This window comes from Mirounga angustirostris, unplaced genomic scaffold, assembly GCF_029215605.1.
Source record: "Mirounga angustirostris isolate CCGP_5_RB_7025 unplaced genomic scaffold, mMirAng1.0.hap1 SCAF_11, whole genome shotgun sequence".
Lineage (NCBI taxonomy): Eukaryota > Metazoa > Chordata > Mammalia > Carnivora > Phocidae > Mirounga > Mirounga angustirostris.
The window spans coordinates 10,371,062-10,389,649 of NW_026991719.1; the positions used below are offsets into that span (position 1 = coordinate 10,371,062).

The following is an 18,588-nucleotide window of genomic DNA, read 5'->3' on the forward strand; positions in this document are numbered from 1 at the left end:
CTCTCTCTCTCTCTCTCTCATGCTCTCTCTCTTTCAAATAAATAAATCTTTAAAAGGAAAAAAGGTCAATCAGGGAATTCCAGCTAATGGATCTATTACTAAGCAGACCTTAGCTGGAGACCTCTGTACTTCACCTGGTTTCATTTTTGTTTGCAGTGGATGGTATTTCCCATGGGCATATGAATGTTTAGATAGCTGGCGAGTTGGAGGTCAGTCCTTAATGGGATGTTTAACTGTTGCTGTCAACATCCATAATAAATCAGAAGCCTCCCGTGGTAGTCTACCCCATTAAACCTCCATAGCCACCTGAAACGGGAACTTCCAGGAGGCATGCCTGATTATTGCAAGTAGGCCTCCATTGGGAGAGCTAGTCTGCTCCACAGCCAAAGCAGCAACCGTCCAGCAATGATCACTTGACTCATTGGCTGAAGTAGTTTTGGACAGTCACATAGCCCTTAATTACCTACTTGATACACAAGGAGGTGTTTGTGGAATCGCAGATACTCCCTGTTGTATGGAACCTCAAAAGACCCAAATAGCCAAAGCAATCTTGAAAAAGAACAAGGGAGACTCTCAAGCAGACTCTGGCTGAACGTGGAGCCCAATGTGGGGGCTCAGTCTCACAACCCTGAGATCATGACCTGAGCCAAAACCAAGAGTTGGATACTTAACCGACTGAGCCACCCAGGCGCCCCTGTCCTGCTACTTTTAATTCTACTCTGTAATTTTAAGTTTTGTACTTGTGGCCTGTCAAACCTTGGTAGAAATGATGTACCCTATAAGGTGACACTGGCTCAGGGCTTCGAGCTGATCTCATGTGTACAACCTTGACAAGATATAGCCTTTGGATGGGAAATGCCTGAGAGTTCTCCCTCTTAACCTTCTTATTACTCAAATGGGGCCTTATTGGTTTGTAACTGCTATGTATTTTCCCTGTGATGTGGGATGTGATAACCAGAAAAGGTCCTTCATGGCACCAAGGGACAAAAACAGTTAATACAGAGAACTCAACTCTTGATCAGTTATGCTTTTGGAGAAAGCTCTTGATCAAAAGGGGGAAATGTGGGCGCCTGGGTGGCTCAGTTGGTTAAGCGACTGCCTTCGGCTCAGGTCATGATCCCGGAGTCCTGGGATCGAGTCCCACATCGGGCTCCTGGCTCAGCAGGGAGCCTGCTTCTCCCTCTGACCCTATCCCCTCTCATGCTGTTTCTCTCTCTCTCTCTCTCTCTCTCTCTCTCTCTCTCAAATAAATAAATAAATAAAATCTTTAAAAAAAAGGGGGGGGGGAATGTGAAAATAAAGGGAAACTTGATTTAGAATGGAGTCCGAAAGCCCTGGAGGGGAAACTGTCACACACACAAACTTTCTATCACAGCTTACTTCATATTTCCCGGCAGGAGGAAGTTCACTTTACTGCCTCAGCAGGAGGAAGGTTTTCTCCTTGCCCAGCAGTTGCCTAGCCAATGAGAAACCCGTCACCACCTTGAACTCTGGCTTTCCTCCAAGAGACTTTTGGTCAAAGCATTCCCTCCTTTCTTCCTCCTTTTTCCTCTGTAAGCTTCCTCTCCTTTGTTCTTCAGACTCTGCCTGTGGTTTGCTATAGCTTGCATGACTCAAATTGCAATTCCTCTGCTATTCCTGAATAAACTCATTTTACTGGTAAAATAACTGGCTGCTTTATTTTTAGGGTTAACAGATGGAATGTTCTGTAAATGTCGGTTAAGTCCATCTGGTCCAATGTGTTGTTGAAGTCCAGTGTTTCCTTATTGATTGATTTTCTGTCTGGATGATCTCCATTTTTGAAAATGGGGTATTGAAGTCCCCTGTTGTGATTGTGCTGCTAATTCTCCCTTTTGAGGTCTGTGAATATTTGCTTTGTATGTTTATGTGCTCTGATGTTGGGTGCATCAATATTTACAAATGCTCTATTTTTTGATGAATTTACCCTCTTAGTATTATATGATGAACTTCTTTGTCTCTTGTTAGTTTTTGGCTTAAAGTCTATTTTATCTGATGTATGTATAGCTACCCCTACTTTGTTTTGGCTATTTGCTTGGAATATCTTTTTCCATCCCTTCACTTTCAGTCTGGTGTGTCCTTAAAGCTGAAGTGAGTGTTTTGTAGGTAGCATATTTATGGATCTTGGTTTTTTATCCATTCAGCCACTGTGTCTTTTGATTGGGGGAATTGAGTCCATTTATATTTAAAGTAATTATCGATAGGTGCAGAATTACTTCCACCATGTTGTTGTTTTCTGGTTGTTTTGCAATTCCTTTGTTTCTTTCTCTTACTCTCTTCCTTTGTATTTTGATGATTTTCAGTAGTGGTATGCTTGGGTTTCTTTTTTTTTTTTAAGATTTTATTTATTTGACAGAGAGTATGAGCAGGGGGAGGGGCAGGGAGAGGGAGAAGCAGGCTCCCTATTGAGCAGGGAGCCCAACGTGGGACTCAATCCCACTGGGATCATGACCTGAGCTAAAGGCAGACACCTAACCGACTGAGCCACCCAGGCGCCCCTGGGTTTTATCTTTTGTGTATCTTCTGCAGGCTTTTGCTTTGTGGTTACCATGGAGCTTACAAACAAGGTATGTATAACAGTCTATTTTTAAAAAAAAAACGTATTTATTTGAGAGAGAGTGGACAAGCAGGGCAGTGGGCAGAGGGAGAGAGAATCTCAAGCAGACTTCCTGCTGAACGTGGAGCCCAATGCGGGGTTCAGACCCACAACCTTGAGATCATGACATGAGCCAAAATAAAGAGTCAGATGTTTTAACTGACTGAGCCACCCAGGCGCCCCTATAGTAGTCTATTTTAAGCTCACAACAACTTATGTTTGAACATATACAGAAGCTCTACATTTATACATTGCCTCCACATTTTGTTTTTGATATTCCTTTGCAAATTGTATAGTTATTTTTCGTACTTTTGTCTCTTAATCTTTTTTTTTTAAGATTTTATTTATTTATTTGACAGAGAGAGACACAGCGAGAGAGGGAACGCAAGCAGGGGGAGTGGGAGAGGGAGAAGCAGGCCCCTTGCGGAGCAGGAAGCCCGATGCGGGGCTTGATCCCAGGACTCTGGGATCACGACCTGAGCCGAGGGCAGATGCCTAATGACTGAGCCACACAGGTGCCCCTGTCTCTTAATCTTCACACTAGAGTTGTGATTTACCCAACACTGTTACAACATTAGCGTATTCTGAATTTAACTGTATGTTTACCTTTATGAGTGAGTTTTATACTTTGATAGATTTTCCTGTTGCTAGTTAGCATCTTTTCAGCTTGAAGAACTACCTTTAACATGTAAGGCTGGGGGGCACCTGGGTGGCTCAGACCATACCACTCCCTTCTGGCCTGCAAAGTTTTTGCTGACAAATCTGTTGGTAGTCTTATGGGGTTTCCTTTGTATGTTACGAGGTTTTCTTTTCCTGCTTTAAGATTCTTTAACTTTGGACACTTCAATTATACTGTGTCTCGGTGTGCATTTCTTTAGATTCATACTTTTTGGAACTTCAGGCTTTCGGGCTCTCTGACACCAAGTTTGCTGATGCTTTCTTCTGTTTGATCTAGTCTGCTGTTGACCCCTCTACTGAATTTTTCAGTTGTTGTTGTGTTCTTCAGCTATATGGTTTGATACTTATTTTCTCTTTGTTGAAATTTTCAGTTTGTTCATGTGTTGTTCTGATCCCCATGTGCATCTGTATAACTTAATTTGAACTCTTAGGTAAGTCACTTATTTCTATTTCATTAAGGTCTGTTTCTGGAGTTCTGTTCTTTTGTTTAGAACATACTCCACCATCTCTCCATTTTTCTTCATTGTGTGTTGGTTTCTACCCTTTTAAACAGCCACCTATCCCAGTCTAGAGTGGTCTTGTGTAGGAGGTGAACCTCCTCAGTTGGGCTGGCCCAAGCTCTTGGTTGCTTCTTAAATTTTTGTGATTGTCTACGACAACTTTTTTTGTTCTTGGTGCTTCCTACTAGTTGAGTGTTTGTCAAGACTGCTTAGCATTCCAGTGGGTAAGATCACAGCACACAGATGCAGTTTGATTAGAAGCCAGATTCTCAGATAGCAGCTGGGAGAATATGTAAGTTACACCTCTTTTTGGGATAAACAGTGAGATGGGTGTTTTTCCCATCTTCCCTAGGCCAAGTTCCTCTGCACTTGGCTGAGGTATTTAGCCACGGCTGGGGAGGTGGGGGAGTTGGGGGAGTGTTGCTCCTGCGCCCATTAAAAACTGCTTTTTTTTTTTTTTTTTGCTGCAGTCCCGTGGAACTCCTGAATGCAAGCAGCATTGGGTCTCAGAGCCAGGTATTCCAGGGATATGTTGGGTGGCAGCTACTAAAACTGAGGCACAATGTGCATAACCTTCCAGAGAGATATGGGTGCTTTGGAGTGGGCTAGAGGGGAGCAGATGGAGGAGGCATCCACTGGCTTCCCTGTTCTCTGCTGGCAATAGGAGGCAGCCCCTAGAGGTGTGCTCAGTGTAGAAGCTGGACTCTGAGGCAACAGCTTTTAATATATGCAACCACGTCCTTTTCGGGGAAAGATCAGGAGCTAGACCTCTAGGGCTGGTTAAGCACCATTTCTTTGTTAGTTTTCTGGGTCTGATGTCGTGGATACAAGCCCTACTGGCTTTAAGAATTAGGTTTTTTCGGGGACCTGGATGGCTCAGATGGTTAAGCGTCTGCCTTTGGCTCAGGTCATGAAATAGGGGTCCTGGGATTGAGCCCCTGTCTGGCTCCCAGCTCAGCAGGGAGTCTGCTTCTCCCTCTCTCTGCCTCTCCCCCTGCTTGTGCTCTCTCGGTGTCTGTCTCTCTCCCAAATAAATAAATAATATCTTTTAAAAAAAAGCTGTTTTAGGGGCCCATCTCTCAGTTTTAAAAGTTGTGCTAAATGTGGGGTCTAAACGTTCAGGGAGAACCTTGCAGTTGGCAGCTTCCAGCTGATTTTGTGGCATCGTGTTGGGGTTGGGGTTTATGGTGAGGGCTTGGCTCAGCTTTTCCTGCCCATTTCAGTGTGTGTATTTTTTTGATTGCCAAATGTGTAAGAGTAGCTCAGCTAGTTGGATTTTTTGCATCAAAAATTCATCTGGGTAGTGGCACATTTGCTGTATTCTGGGGAGGAGTTCGGGGGCCTCCTGTGTCACCATCTTGGGCCAGAACCCTCAGCTAACTTCTTAACACGTTTTGATGTGACTCGGTTTCCCCCCCACCTTGTATTTTCAAAGACCTTGTATAAGTAACTCATTGCATACTTGTTTTATAGCTTGATTTTTCAGTCAACTTAAATTCTAAGCAGCATTCTTAATATTTCACATCAGAACCGATCCCATTTAAAGAGAAGACATTTCTTATATACCTTTTCAGATGGCTGCATCCTCTAGAAGGGCTATGGATGCGTGATGTGTCATGTGAGAACTCCCCTGCCCGCTCCCACCCGGACAAGACCCCCTGAATGCATCTTTGTTCAAATCTTCCCCAGGTGGGTCAAGTTCAAATATCAAAACAGTGAGAAAGGCTGGGGGACAGGTTGGAAAAAGGATGTTCTTGGGCCAACCTGACTTTATTTGTATTTTTGTTTCCTCAAAACTTTCTGTAATTTTATTCATCCTAACACTCATTTTGAAATTTTGCACAAACATCTGAGAACAGATGAACCCTGCACTGACTAGAGAAAGAGGTCGTGCTTTAGGAGAAGATACTAACAAAGGGATCGTTTCTTTTAAATCTTCTAAAAGTAGGACTATCCTAGCATTAAAAAGCCCTGAAAGGATTTTTTTTCAAGCTTTTTATTGTGGAATCTTTAGTTGTCATTTTTTAATGGACTTAAATTGTGACTTTATTTTCATCTCTTTACCAATTTGAAAGTCGAGTTTCACAAGGCCGAGTTAGAGAAATGAAAAATTGCTACTGCACCCTCTAGAGGTTCCTGTACTCTGTGGCAGGATCACTGTCAATTATTAAGAGACTGCATGTGGGGCGCCTGGGTGGCTGTTGGTTATGATCTCATCTAGACAGGATTTACACACAGTTTGTTATGTAACTTAACTGCACAAAATGCTACAAAAACAGAAGGTATTAAAGTAGTGGGACAAAGAGCATACTAATTGGGGTCCTGATTTTTTCCTGCCGAGGGTGAAGGAAGGGCGAGGATCCCAAGGTGGCACCTCATTGAAGAAAACGGCAGTGTCTCAGTAAGTGACAAGAGCTGGTACTTACTCAGGAAGTTCAGATGACGAAAATCCCAGTGCATAATTGTGCTAACAGATAAGTAAACTGATAGTAAAATGAAATCCTAAGTAACAAACTTAGCTCTGCTGCTTTAGAGAGCTGTTAGATCTAGAGTTTTGTTTTTAGGAGCTAGATCTTTTCTACCTTGGGTTTGTAAAGGAGCCAGGGGTACATGGACCCTTCGGAAGGTTCGACATTGTTTTTTCTTTCCCCACACTTAAGCTTTGTGTTAATCCCATATGTATAATTGCTTTCATTTGTGGACGCTAGTCAGAAAATTTCTATACTTCACAGAACTATAGAGATGGTGGTAGCATCCCCCTGTAAACACGATTTCCATACACATGTGAAATCTTGATAATGCGTACTATTTAAAAATGACACCATACTAGAGACAGAGGAAGATAGTATTTATGTATGGTAAAAAGGCAAGTGAGTGAAGCTATACTTTTATTGCATTACTCTTAGTACATCCACAACTATTTCCACCTAAATAGATCTTTAAAATAAGCATACACAAGTATTGACTATTATCTACAAATATTTATTGTAACACTTGAATAGAACTACAGGAAGCCCTTGGCACTGATAGAAAATATTGATTCACTGTTAGGTTACAAAAATTTATACATAGCAAAATTTAATGCTCTTTACATAAAAAATATTAGACTACTTAAACAAAACTTTCAAAAATTCCTGGTAATAGCTACCAGAATTAGAAAAGTAAAATTAGGCTTGAGACACTGCCTGTTCTAGAATACTGGACTCTAACAGCACCTCCACTGCTGGAAAAAAAAAATTTAAGTCTGTCATGCAACAGGAAAACAAAACAAGCTATTCTGGAACAACTGTTCTACACAAAAGAGAGCTTCTCCCAATTGAAAAAAAAAAAAAGTCAAGATCCAAATAGGCATTTTTAGGCATTAACAACAACAAAAAGAATCCAAATGAAATATACTTGAAGTTCAATTTTAATAGCATCTTGATAAAGGTATGCTTCCTTTCATTTTAATACATTTCTGCACATGTATATGTTTTAAAATCCAGGAAACAGCCAAACCACAAGTTACTTCTTAACACGAATATACATGGTTAACCCTATATTATGCAGCCTCTTTTAAAAAGCACTGATGCACCCGACAGTTATATGTATCATTTCATAAAGAACAACACAAAGCTTACCGTCACTAATACCCAATACCTATAATCACTTAATGTTCTGGAACACAATGCTTTAGAAGGCAAGTTTCTTTTGAAAATGGCTTAAACTCAAGCAGGTGTTTTTTTGCTGAACGTCCGACTTTTATTATTCCAGGAAAGATTTAAAAAATGAAATAAATACCAACCCTAATTGAAATTACTTAAGTATTCAAGTCTAAAAGGAGGAGGTGGAGGTCTGTGGTCTATTTGTAATTAGATTTTAGATCGTTGGTACGAAACTGTAAACTTGCTGTTCAGACCACATAAAAATGGTTTAGAATGGTGGTCATTTTAATAAGGTAACACTTCTTAATTAAGAAAAACCTTGGTGGAACAAAAGTCTATGAAGGATTTGGCTCTCCTGTTGTAAAATGAGTTCTTAGAGATTTAAAACAAATACTCATTAAGGCAGAGCTGACATTTATTTCCCAGGAAGAATGACGACTGGGCCATTTTATTTAAAGGAAATCTATTATGAAATTGATTTTGGAAAGCTTGTCAAGGAGTCCGAATCCAGCTTCTTCAGTGGCACGTGTAGCAGAATTATAGTAGTTCCTTTTAGCATTATTGAAACATAGATTTCTAATTGGATCAGGAAATTAATGTGGCCTGGACTCAAGGGGTAGGGAAGGCAGCTAATTTTAAAAAGTCAATTGTCAAGAATCACATTATCTTTGAGCCTAAGTTTAATAAATGTCAGCTATCAGAAATGGAACGCCCCCCCCCCCAGCCCAATTCCATTTTATTCCCTATAGGGGTAAAGTGACTGCAGGACAGATGGCGTATGTGAATTGATGGTCACGTTCCTTGATGCCGGCACAGCCTCGGTCCCTCTCAAGGAATAGGCCAGCTCCCCGTCGCCTCTCCTGGTAGGATCGCTCTAGCGATAAACCTGAACATGCCACCAATTTCAGAAAGATCATCCTTTTCTCAAAGTGTTGCCTTTTAAAATGGCTAACATGAAACCTCCAATATCTGCTCTAAAGAAAAAGCTTGACCTGCTGGAAGGTGTTCCTGGAAATACACCCCAGCAGCTCGAGCCGGACAGGGAAGTATTTAGGTTGTTTGGTGGGGTACACATCTGTACTGCAGGGCAGCTGTCTCAGGAGTGGGCAGAGCGGTCAATTCGTCGGCCGTAACACTCTGGCAAACATTTATGTGTACGAATTGAGTTGTTCTTTTGACCGAGACTGAATATCTTGCAGTTCCTGTTCTTCCTTTGCTTTGATATCCTGGTAAGCCTGCATTTTGCTTGCATCCTTTAAGTAAGCCCAGTTAGAAGACAGTATCATGAGGAAGTGGATCTGGAAAAGAAGGGTGAGCATGATGGCTAGTGAGCATGTCAGAAGGCAAAGCAAGCTGCTAGGCAGATTAGACGGTTTTTACTATCAAAAGGGAGAGGGTTATTCTGTATTAATTCTCATTCTGCTGTCAGAGCCATCAGATTCTGGAAGCATGCTCCACTAGTATGCTTAAGAGTAAGAGGCTGAAGAAAAGTTAGTATACAAACACGATGAACTGAAAAAAATGGCCAAAGTTATTGTTAAGAAAAAGCAAAAATGAAATAGGAGAGAGTGGTTTTTATTCTTCTCCCCCCCCCCCCCCATTTTGGGAGTAATTTTAACAACTAACATAGACGTTCAGAAACACCTGGTGTGCTTTTTTAAAATCAGTGCAGGGCAAAGGTCTTCCCTCTCTGTGGATAAAAATCAGTTCCCCAAAGGCCTACAAGTGAATGATACTTATTTTGAGTAACTCATCAACTACACAGTTAACATGGGAAAATTAAGACCTCTAAGCACAGCCTGCAATCCGTGTGAGCATGTGCTTAGGGGCGCACCTCCAGTTTTCGTTCTAAGACTGCCATGAGTGCAGGTCCCAAATGTACAAATCCTTCTTCTTTACAGTGGGGGCGGCCAACACTTCTTGCCCACTCATTTTCCTCCAAAATCTACATCTCCAGTTCCTCCTATTTCCTTTTCAACATATTTGAGACTTTCAGATCCAGGCACAATTTCTCTTCCCCTCAGAATCTGATGTGCGGTGTGAGACCTGGCTATGAGGAATCAGGGGCTCCGCACCGGGAACACAACACCACCAGGTAAGGGGTGACTGGGTGGTGCAGAGAGAACACACACCCCACGTACAGATCCTGGTCTCACAGAAGGTAACGGGGTGCCCTTTATTCTTCACATTGTCCTCTAGCTGGCAGGCTAATTGGAGGGGCATGTATTTGGTAGTGAGCCATGTAATCAGAAAAAAAAAGTTTTAGTCAAATTTAAAATGTTTGCCTTTTTTCCAGAGTCTAAGAAAACAAAAAAAATCCAGATGAAAACGCATCTCTCTGCCATCTCTCCAGCACTGGTATTGGTTATCAAGCAAGCAACAATAACGGACAAGGCAGGTATTACAAAGTTTTAACACTTCATTTAGAGAAACTGCTCAAAGTTCAAGAGAATTATGTTTTTTTAACGGATGCTCACCAAGGTCAGTACATAACTGAATTCTTTTCACAACGTGGAAATAGCCAGATCTCATCATTCTGTAATTCACTCAGGGTAAGGCATCTAATTAGGCTACAATGCAAAATGAGTAGACTAAAGCTATTTACAAATTACTGTCACCAAACTGCAGCAACCTAGACTCGGCTTTAGTCTGGGGCGTCAGGGAGATTTCAGGCTACCGAGGAGAGCTCCCTACAGCTCCTTGTTGGCCTTAAGCAATTTAGAATTTAGTGCAGCAATCTTCCCGACTCTTAAACTTCAAGACGGCATAGTTATAGGTAGTAGCCATCATGTAGATCAGCTGGTGGAAGAGAACAGAACACGACAGTAAGATACAGGCAGTCCCCCCAGCGTGGCTGCTTTCCCGTTTATTATCACCCAGAAGGGGTTCCTATGTAGCACACCGACTTCCTCTCACTTCACGTACACGCTGCTAATCCTGGCCTCTGCCCTCAGGCCGTTTATTACGAAGACTTGGAGGTGTTGAAAGAATCAGAGCGCCCCGAGCCATGAAGCTCCAGGCCCCGTGGCCCCTGGTCTGCCCCAGCCTGCCTCCTCGGCCGGCCCCTAGCTCAGCAAGCACACAGGTCGCCGCCGGCATGGCACGGGCCGTTCTCTGCAGGGCCGAGTACGGAGGGACCTTATCCAAGCTCATGCCATTTCCCTCTGGGTCTGCCAATCCTGGAGCTCTCGAAATCCCAAACCGAGCCCTCCCGACTTCTAGCTGTACACGCGGAGGCCCACAGAATCCCGGGGCCCTTTACAGGTGCTCCTCGTTAGCTGTGGCTTCCCTGTGCGCCCATTTCCCTTCGTGCGACCATCACTGCTTATGGCACGGCCATGGTCACTGGGGGACACGCAGAGTGGGGCAGAGGTTTAGTCTCCCAGCTGCGGTCAACCAAGGCACCACGCTGCTTGCTTGTCTCGGACTGTAGTCGAGCAGCCTTGGTGCGGACGAGTTAGTGCTACGGCGTTTTGTGATGTTTCCTAACCGTAGTGCTGAATGAAGGGCTCTCGACAGCCTCCAGAGAGCAAGAAGGCTCGGAGGGGCCACGGGGCTTCATTCAGGTCGGAGCTGCTACAGTGCTGAGACCGGGAGTTCGCTGGGAATACAGCTGTGGTCTCTACTCAATACGATGTCTTTGAACAAAACCACATGAAGCAAGGTTAGGTGGTGTTCCGTTTGACAACAAATGGTGTGGCCAGGTGCTGGCCGAAAATGAACCCTGTGTTTCCCTCTAGAAACAGTGGCTCAGGGTTGCAGGAGGCTTTATAGAACAAGCTCAACCGTAGAGGTATGTAGGTGTATAAGTACATATTTCCACTTGGAAATTAAGATTTCTTGCCAAAGAAATGGGTAATGCCTCCCACGAGTAGCTGTCAGTGACCCAAGTCCTGCAAGTCAGGGCGGAATATGCACCCCTGGCCTAGGCCAGGCCTGGGTAATGGGCGGCCCAGCTTCAGCTGCCCTCTCTTCTTCCCACAGAATCCAGATCCCTCCGGGCCCAGACAGGCAACCGGGACGGGCTGCGCTCCGGACCGTATGGCCGGAAGGCAAATCTGGCGCTGGAGCCTCGAGCGGGGAGCTGCGCTAGGCCGGGCCCGGGGCCGTTGCTACTCACCAGGGCGACGACAGTGGCACCAGCTCCGGCGCAGGCCACGATGAACAGGTGGTAGGACATGTAGAACTAGGGAAGAACCGGGCACAGGTGAGCGTTGGCTGTGGAAGGAACGGGCGTCCCCCCGTCCTGTGTGCACGCCCCGGCTGCCCACCGCCTGCCCCTGACGGGGGCACTTCTAAAGCTTCCTGATGCCCGGGCTGGACGTAGCCAGGCCTCCGCCGTGAGGATAATTCTCCTCACTGACTGCTCTGTGCCGTCACCTTTGGGAGCCCCTGCTTGGAACCAGGCCCTGGTACGGATATGCAAACTGGCTGACATTTCAGTAACTCACTGCTTTCCCAAAGCAGGCTCGGATTCTCTTAAGTATGCAAGCTCCCACTGGTGCACTTAAAAAAAATGTTCTTTTATGAACAGTTACAAACCAATGCCTAAAGAATAGTCTAAGATCTGATTTCAAACCAAAGTGGGTTAGGATATTCTGCTAGTTAAGAGTGAAGCAGTGATCAACTGTGATTAGATTTAGAGAAACTGGGCTTCTATACAAATTCAAGGGGATCTTTTTCCATGAAAATGAACCTGCATTTGTTCTGTGATAAAAGTCCTACTTTGAAAAGCTATGTGAAGGTGAAAAAGAATCTACATGTATTTTCAGATGGATGAGACTAGGACCACTCTCAAATTATCGCCCAAGGAGAAAGCTCTCTGAGTGCTAAGGATCCTCACTGAACCGGCTGGACCATGGGAAAGGGGGCATTTTCTAGGTAAAAAATGCATGAATGTGGGTAAAGACAGACTGTTTGATCTAAAAAGTCTGCAAAGAAAAGCCTCCCTTACTAGCATTTGCACCATCTCCTGTTCTTTCTACCTCAGAGGGCCCTTTCCTCAGCCTGCTTTGCCAGGGGACCGTGTCCAGGCCCTGAGAGGCGAAGGGTTTATTTACCTCATTGGTGTTGCAGATGTTCTCAAGGGCGGAGCCACAGATTTTCCCAGGGAAAGCATTCCAAGGAATGATACCTGTGAAGTGAATCCCAACAGAATGTTAGTTATTAGCGGCCCCCACAGTGCCCCGTGCTCTCGCTGGTCCTCATCCACACTTGACAGCTCTGCCCTCTGCAGACCAGGCTGTTTAGAACCAGTAAGAAGTCCTCCTTAGCAGCACGAGAGCAAAGTCAACTAGTCCATAAGAGCCTTAAGACCGGATTTGTTTTCCCTACCAATTGTGCTCGCTTTATTTGTAAAAATTAAAGGTGTAGAACCCCCCCCCCAGCATTTCCCAGTCTGTGGACTTCCTACTAAAGTCCCGAAATGGGGAGTCTATAGGTAATTTGGATTTTGTAGGCCCTTTATATTCATTTTCACTGGGATTGAAAATCCAATTGGAAATTTAAAAAGGGAAACACTCTGGAGTCCATCCCCCCTACCCCGTGTCTCCCACTGGAACCCTGACTCCTCTCTACCACGCCATGGCCCACCGGGTTGCTGTTCTCCGTGTCACCATGTAGTAGGTGTGTGCTTTTAAAGATTAAACACAGCTCGAGTTACTCTTCTCCCCGGAGGTAAGGAAGGCTTTCTTTAAAAAGTCCCTTATCCCCGGGGCGCCTGGGTGGCTCAGTTGTTGGGCGTCTGCCTTCAGCTCAGGTCATGATCCCAGGGTCCTGGGATCGAACCCCGCATCGGGCTCCCTGCTCGGCAGGAAGCCTGTTTCTCACTGTGCCTCCCTCTCTCTGCCAAATAAATCTTAAAAAAAGTCCCTTACATGGGCCAAGAGATGCTTTAGGAGAATGGGAAATGACAAGTCCTCATGGGGTCAGTGAAACCAGTGATTTCAAATATAGAACACTTAAAACTAGGATCACTGATAGCTAGAAGTGTTTAGTGAAAATATTTAATAAGGAAATTATATACATCTAGATATTTACAAATACTTTAAAAAATCATCTTTTTCAAACCACCAGTGAGGCTGAATCTTGCTCTTTATGAGAAAACAGTACTCCAATGGGCAGTCCTGGGCAAGTCTCTGATTAGGTTGTAAGAGAAGACGTTGAAGCCAAGCCACATGGGAAAAACAAGAATCACAAATGAAATAGTCCTCTCTCCTGAGAAATCTTGTCTTTAATTTTAATGAAAAGTTCTTTCCACCCCCCGCCTTGCTGTTTCTGCCAGGAACACGATTCCCTAGCATCTTGGCGAGAAGCACTCATTAAACTCCTTACTTAGGAGGCTGCCTCTCCGTTTAATTGGCAGGAGGGGCAATGGCCCCTTCTGTGGCTTGTCAAAATGAACCAACGTTAGCTGCCTATTGCGAGTATCCCATTCATTAGAAAATAGGTTTGAAGGGGTTTCCAACAGTCGGCTTTTATAGAGTTCAGTCTGATGACTTTAAAATATGTCTGGATTTTGTTGTGGTTTCCAGGACAGATGAAGTTTAAGCAGTTGGTCATTTTAAAAGACCGGATTTGAAGAGTGGGACATGGAAATTAATTGGACTACAGTGTATATACAATATTTTGGATAAAGAGTTGAATGGTACAAAACTGAAAAGAAATTGAAAAAAAAAATCTGTAATCTTTTGATGTCCAGAAGTCTGGTTATAATGCACTGCTCCTTGATAATAATACAGTACAAAAAGTTTCCTTTACTACATACTTGAAAATGCAACCAAAATTTGCATTACAACTAAGAGCCTAAGTGATCTTTCCCTCCAGAAAACAGAGCATACGTTAAGAGTATGTACTATTCCAACAGAAGAACGTATGACAGCGATCACAATGATTAAAAAAGCCACCCATGTAATCCCTAAGGTGCAGACAACTGCACCAAGAGGGTAGAGTGAACGTTCAGCGGGGCAATGAAAGGAGACGGTACCATATTGTCGGATATCCACGCAGATCTGCTCCACAGCGGCCGTGCCGTTGGTCTGGGGTGACTTGATGACCTCACAAGTTGACCAGATGTTGTAGAACATAAACACGGGCACGGCGGAGAAGCCAAACACGCCCAGCCAGGCCACTCCCAGCACGTAGGTGAGGAACACGAACTGAGCCGAGAAGGAGAAAGAATCATCACCAAGGGGAGCAGGGTGCAGCACCTGGGGACAAAATGCTTCCACAGCTCTGGGTGGACACTGAACCCGTGGCCTGCATTCCCGGCACTGCCTGGGCCACCAGAGCGACTGGCAAAGTGACCAGGGAGAGGAGAAGCGAGGGCTGGGCCGGGGCCGTCATGCTCTCTAGAGCTGCACGATGGAGAATGTGACTGCCCAAAGCCACCTCAGGGACTTTGTGCAGTCCGCCTCTCAGGAGCTGGCTCCCCCAGCCGTGATCTCCCTGGTCCAAGGTTGCAGAGCGAAGTCGTGGTGGTCGCCTCCCTGCCGCTCTTTCCCATACTTACCGTGCCGAGTGGCGGGCTGCTTTCACGGGCCTTTACTCTATACGACGTGCGCGTGGTACAGTTACCAGTGCAACAGGAAGCCCTTTCTCAAAAGGAACTTCCCTGGTTTCCCAGTCCCGAGAAATCACTGAACGCATTAGGTAGCAGTCTAAAATAGCCCTGAACACAAGCTGAAGGCACAGTGTCAGATACAATTCCCATCTCCCTCTCCCGTTTCTCGTCTGGAAGATTCACAGCAGCTCTGTGCACACGGCCGCTCTTCATCCTGTTCCGCACACGGGGCCATGGCCAGCCTCAGGAAGAATGGCATCCTCTGGCTTCACTTTACTTCCTAACCTGCCTTGACTGCCAGTGTGCACAGAACGTGGAAAGGCTGTTCCCAAAACGGCATGTCATGGTACTCCTATTTTCAGAACATGCACCCACAGAGCTTGTGGGCGACACGCTGGAAATCTAATTTGGCTTTTGTTTTTTTCAGGCGGTGCTGAAGACCTGCAGACTCCGTCTCACTTTCCGTACTGCAAGGAAGAGCTGGAGGGTCTTCGGTCCGCCTGGGGGGCGGGCTCACACAGGCCGCCCCGGCCGCCCGGCTGTAGTCGGTCAGTGCTTTTGCTTTTATTGCAAGGGCATTCATACTTACAGAAGCGTTTGCATTTCTAAAGACATTCAAAGAAGCCGATTTCAGCCGTTTCTCACTCCCTGTTGCCCCTGCGCTTATGGATGGGCTGCTCCAGACTAGGCTGGGTTTTCTTACCCACCCTTCAAAGGAATCCTTTCTTCTTAGTAACTCCACAAAGACGTGAACATTGCCTTCTAGCGGTGGTCAGGGCTCCGCAGGGCAGGCCTGTGGAGAGCGCCCCCTGCGGACCATTCCTGGCCTGGCGGCCCGAGGCCTTCACAGGCGCTTCCTGAGTGCGCCGCCCAGCAGCAGCTTCGCATCAGGGACCGGTGAGCACCAGGCCTGCTGGTGAACCAAGGGCAGCTCCGCTGTCCCGGGTGGACAGGGCTCACGGAGCTTTCTGTTGGGAGCACGTCTGCCCCAGCTGTCGTCAGGGCTCCCCGGTCACCTCCGACTTCCTAACATGCTCCAAGGCAGGTCTGTTCCATGGTTCCCTTGAAGGTCCAGTCATACCTCCGAGATACTGCGGTTTGGTTCCAGACCATCACAAGAAAGCGAGTCAAATTAATTTGGGGGTTTCCCAGTGCAAAGTTCTCATTGTACTGTAGTCTGTTAAGTGTGCAAGAGCATTAGGTCCAGAAAAGACAAGGTCCCGACCTTCAAGAAAATATACTTTAGTGCTAAAAACTGCTGACCATCATCTGAGCTTTGAGTGAGTCAGTCTTCCAGCTGGTGGAGGGTCTGGGCTTAATGCTGGCTGCTGGCTGATCAGCAATGAAGTTCGTTGCACCGCCGACTCTTCCCTTCACTCAGGATTTCTCTGCAGCACGCCGTGCTGGTCGAGGGCACTTTACCCAGAGAACTTCTTTCCGAAATGGATGTAATCCTCTCCAGTACTGGCACTGCTGCTTTAGCAGTAGCCCTTTTAGGCACCAGCTGCTAACAAGAGACTCAGCCTGCCCTTTGCAACTTTAAAACCAGGCACTGACTTCTCCTCTCTAGCTGTGAAAGTCCTAAGGGGCATCTTCTTCCAGTAGAAGGCTGTTTCTTCTACATGGGAAATCTGAGCCGGATCCTCTGGATCACTTGCTGCAGCTTCTCCATCAGCACGTGCTGCTTCACTTTGCACTCTGATGTTATGGAGTCGGCTTCTTTCCTTAAACCTTATGAACCAACCTCTGCTAGTTTCAGACTTTCCTTCTGCAGCTTCCTCACCTCTCTCAGCCTTCACAGAACTGAAGAGTTAGGGCCTTGCTGTGCATTAGGCTTTGACTTAAAGGAACATTCCAGCTGGTTTGCCCTTCCGTCCAGAGCACTACAACGGTCTCTTATCACTTGTGTGTTCACTGGACTAACACCTTTCATTTCCTTTAAGAACTTTCCTGGGCATTCACTCCTTGGCTGTTTGGCACAAGAAGCCTAGCTTTCGGCCTATCTGGGCTCTCGACCTACCTTCCTCACTAAGCTTGGTCACTTCTGGCTTTTGGTTGAAAGTGAGAGACGCGTCACTCTTCCTTCCCCTTGAACACTTAGAGGCCATTGTAGGGTTAGTAATTGGCCTGATTTCAATACTTTGGTGTCTCAGGGAATAGGGAGGAAGATGGGGGTGGGGGGAATGGCCAGTCTGGGGAGCAGGCAGACCACATGCAGCACGTATTAGTGAAGTTTGCCAGCTTACATATGTGCGGTTTGGGGCACCCCAAAGCACTGATCACCACGACACACAGAAAAACGGAACAGGTTGAAATGTTGTAAGAATTACCAAAATGTGACAGACACGAAACAGGCAAGTACTTTGGGAAAAATGGCGCCGACAGACCTGCTGGGCACAGGATTGCCGCAACCCTTCCGTGTGTAATGAAGTCCAATAACGCGAGGGATGCCTGTATGAAGCCAACCCGTGTTCAAGGTACCCAGCGTGGCTTTTCAACTTTTTGGGAACAGAGCTTTTCTTCAATAAAATTGAACATGTAAAAGAGGTAAAAGTGAGCTATGCTGGTGGGCAGTGGCGGGGGCGGGGGGGGGGGCTTCGAGCCTGACATGTTGGGCCAGAAGCCCCCATGCACACTCGTGCCTCGTCCACAAGAACCACTCCAAGCACAGGCCCAGGTGCTCTCCCACCTGGCACGAGCTTCTGGCCCTCTCTACCATCCCCCTATTTAACGCCTGGTACGAGGTAAACTGAGGCACGTTAAAATGTTTCACGAACTGTGAAGATGTCTTTGGGCATACACTCCATTGCAGTGGGACAGCACCAGCTTGAAAGTAGTGCGAGGGGCCCCAGGGACGCCGGCTAGCAGACCCGGAAGCCCAGCTCAGACCCTATGTAACAGGCTCTAACTGAAGCAGCCGTCTTATTTGGGAAGGCCTACTGGGCTGTTTAGGATGGCTGGTTCTCAAGTTTCCTTTTCTGGGATTCGAGCGCCTCGGCTCTGGCTTCAGTTGCTTACACGGGCTGCCAAGGGATCAGGGCCACCTCAGTCCCTCGGCCGCCTTTGTTGAGTGACTTCGCGAAGACTCCATCCTCAAAATGTTCAACACCAGGCAGGTGTGCCCTGAGTCCGGGCAGAAACGGGCCCCCTTGACTGAGGTGGGGGAAGCAGCCTGAGGTCCCCCACACACATCTACTTTCTGCTGCTCTTTCCCCTAGGCTCCTGACTTCTCTCTTTCCTCCTACAGTTGCTTCCTACCCCAAAGTAAGCACTCCCCCAAGTTGAAGAGTAGTCACATCTTTTTTCTTTAAATAACAGCTTTATCGAGGTAGAGCTTGCACTGTGAGTTTTAAACTCATTTACTCCCTTGTTCTGTGGACTTCACCTTAAAAAGCCAAACTGAAATGACAATCCAACAGGGGATGTGGAATCGGAGGGGTTCCCATCACCCAAGAACTAAATGGTTAAACAAGTGAGCGGGGGCCTCACTGCCGTAGGTAGTTTTAGGAGCACACGGTTCGTCCCGCCAGTGCCACTCTGGAGAGCATGGATGTATGGGGACCCACGCACGGACCCTGCAGGGGCCCCGCC

General features: G+C 46.1%; 1 protein-coding gene and 1 long non-coding RNA gene across 9 annotated transcripts in view; one reads left to right on the forward strand and one right to left on the reverse strand.

Moving 5' to 3' along the window:
* The first annotated feature begins 4,363 nt into the window (after window positions 1-4,363).
* Window positions 4,364-17,544, forward strand: LOC123844406 (uncharacterized). Its single transcript, XR_010406038.1, has 5 exons — window positions 4,364-5,481; window positions 6,141-9,830; window positions 11,421-11,604; window positions 12,209-12,317; window positions 15,425-17,544. It is a non-coding gene; the product is annotated as an uncharacterized LOC123844406 (long non-coding RNA).
* Window positions 6,624-18,588, reverse strand: part of GPM6B (glycoprotein M6B) — a 152,561-nt gene continuing 140,596 nt past the window's right edge. For 2 of the 8 annotated variants that reach the window (XM_045874790.3, XM_064573757.1), the window contains 4 exons: window positions 14,422-14,593; window positions 12,497-12,570; window positions 11,557-11,622; window positions 6,624-8,734 (listed from right to left, as the gene is read on the reverse strand). In XM_045874790.3, the coding sequence (XP_045730746.1) occupies window positions 8,585-8,734; window positions 11,557-11,622; window positions 12,497-12,570; window positions 14,422-14,593 (462 nt within the window). In that variant the 3' untranslated portion in view covers window positions 6,624-8,584. Of the gene's footprint in view, window positions 10,236-11,326; window positions 11,623-12,496; window positions 12,571-14,421; window positions 14,594-18,588 lie in introns of those variants that run through there. The other 6 variants (XM_045874772.3, XM_064573756.1, XM_064573752.1 and 3 more) reach the window with 5 other exon arrangements.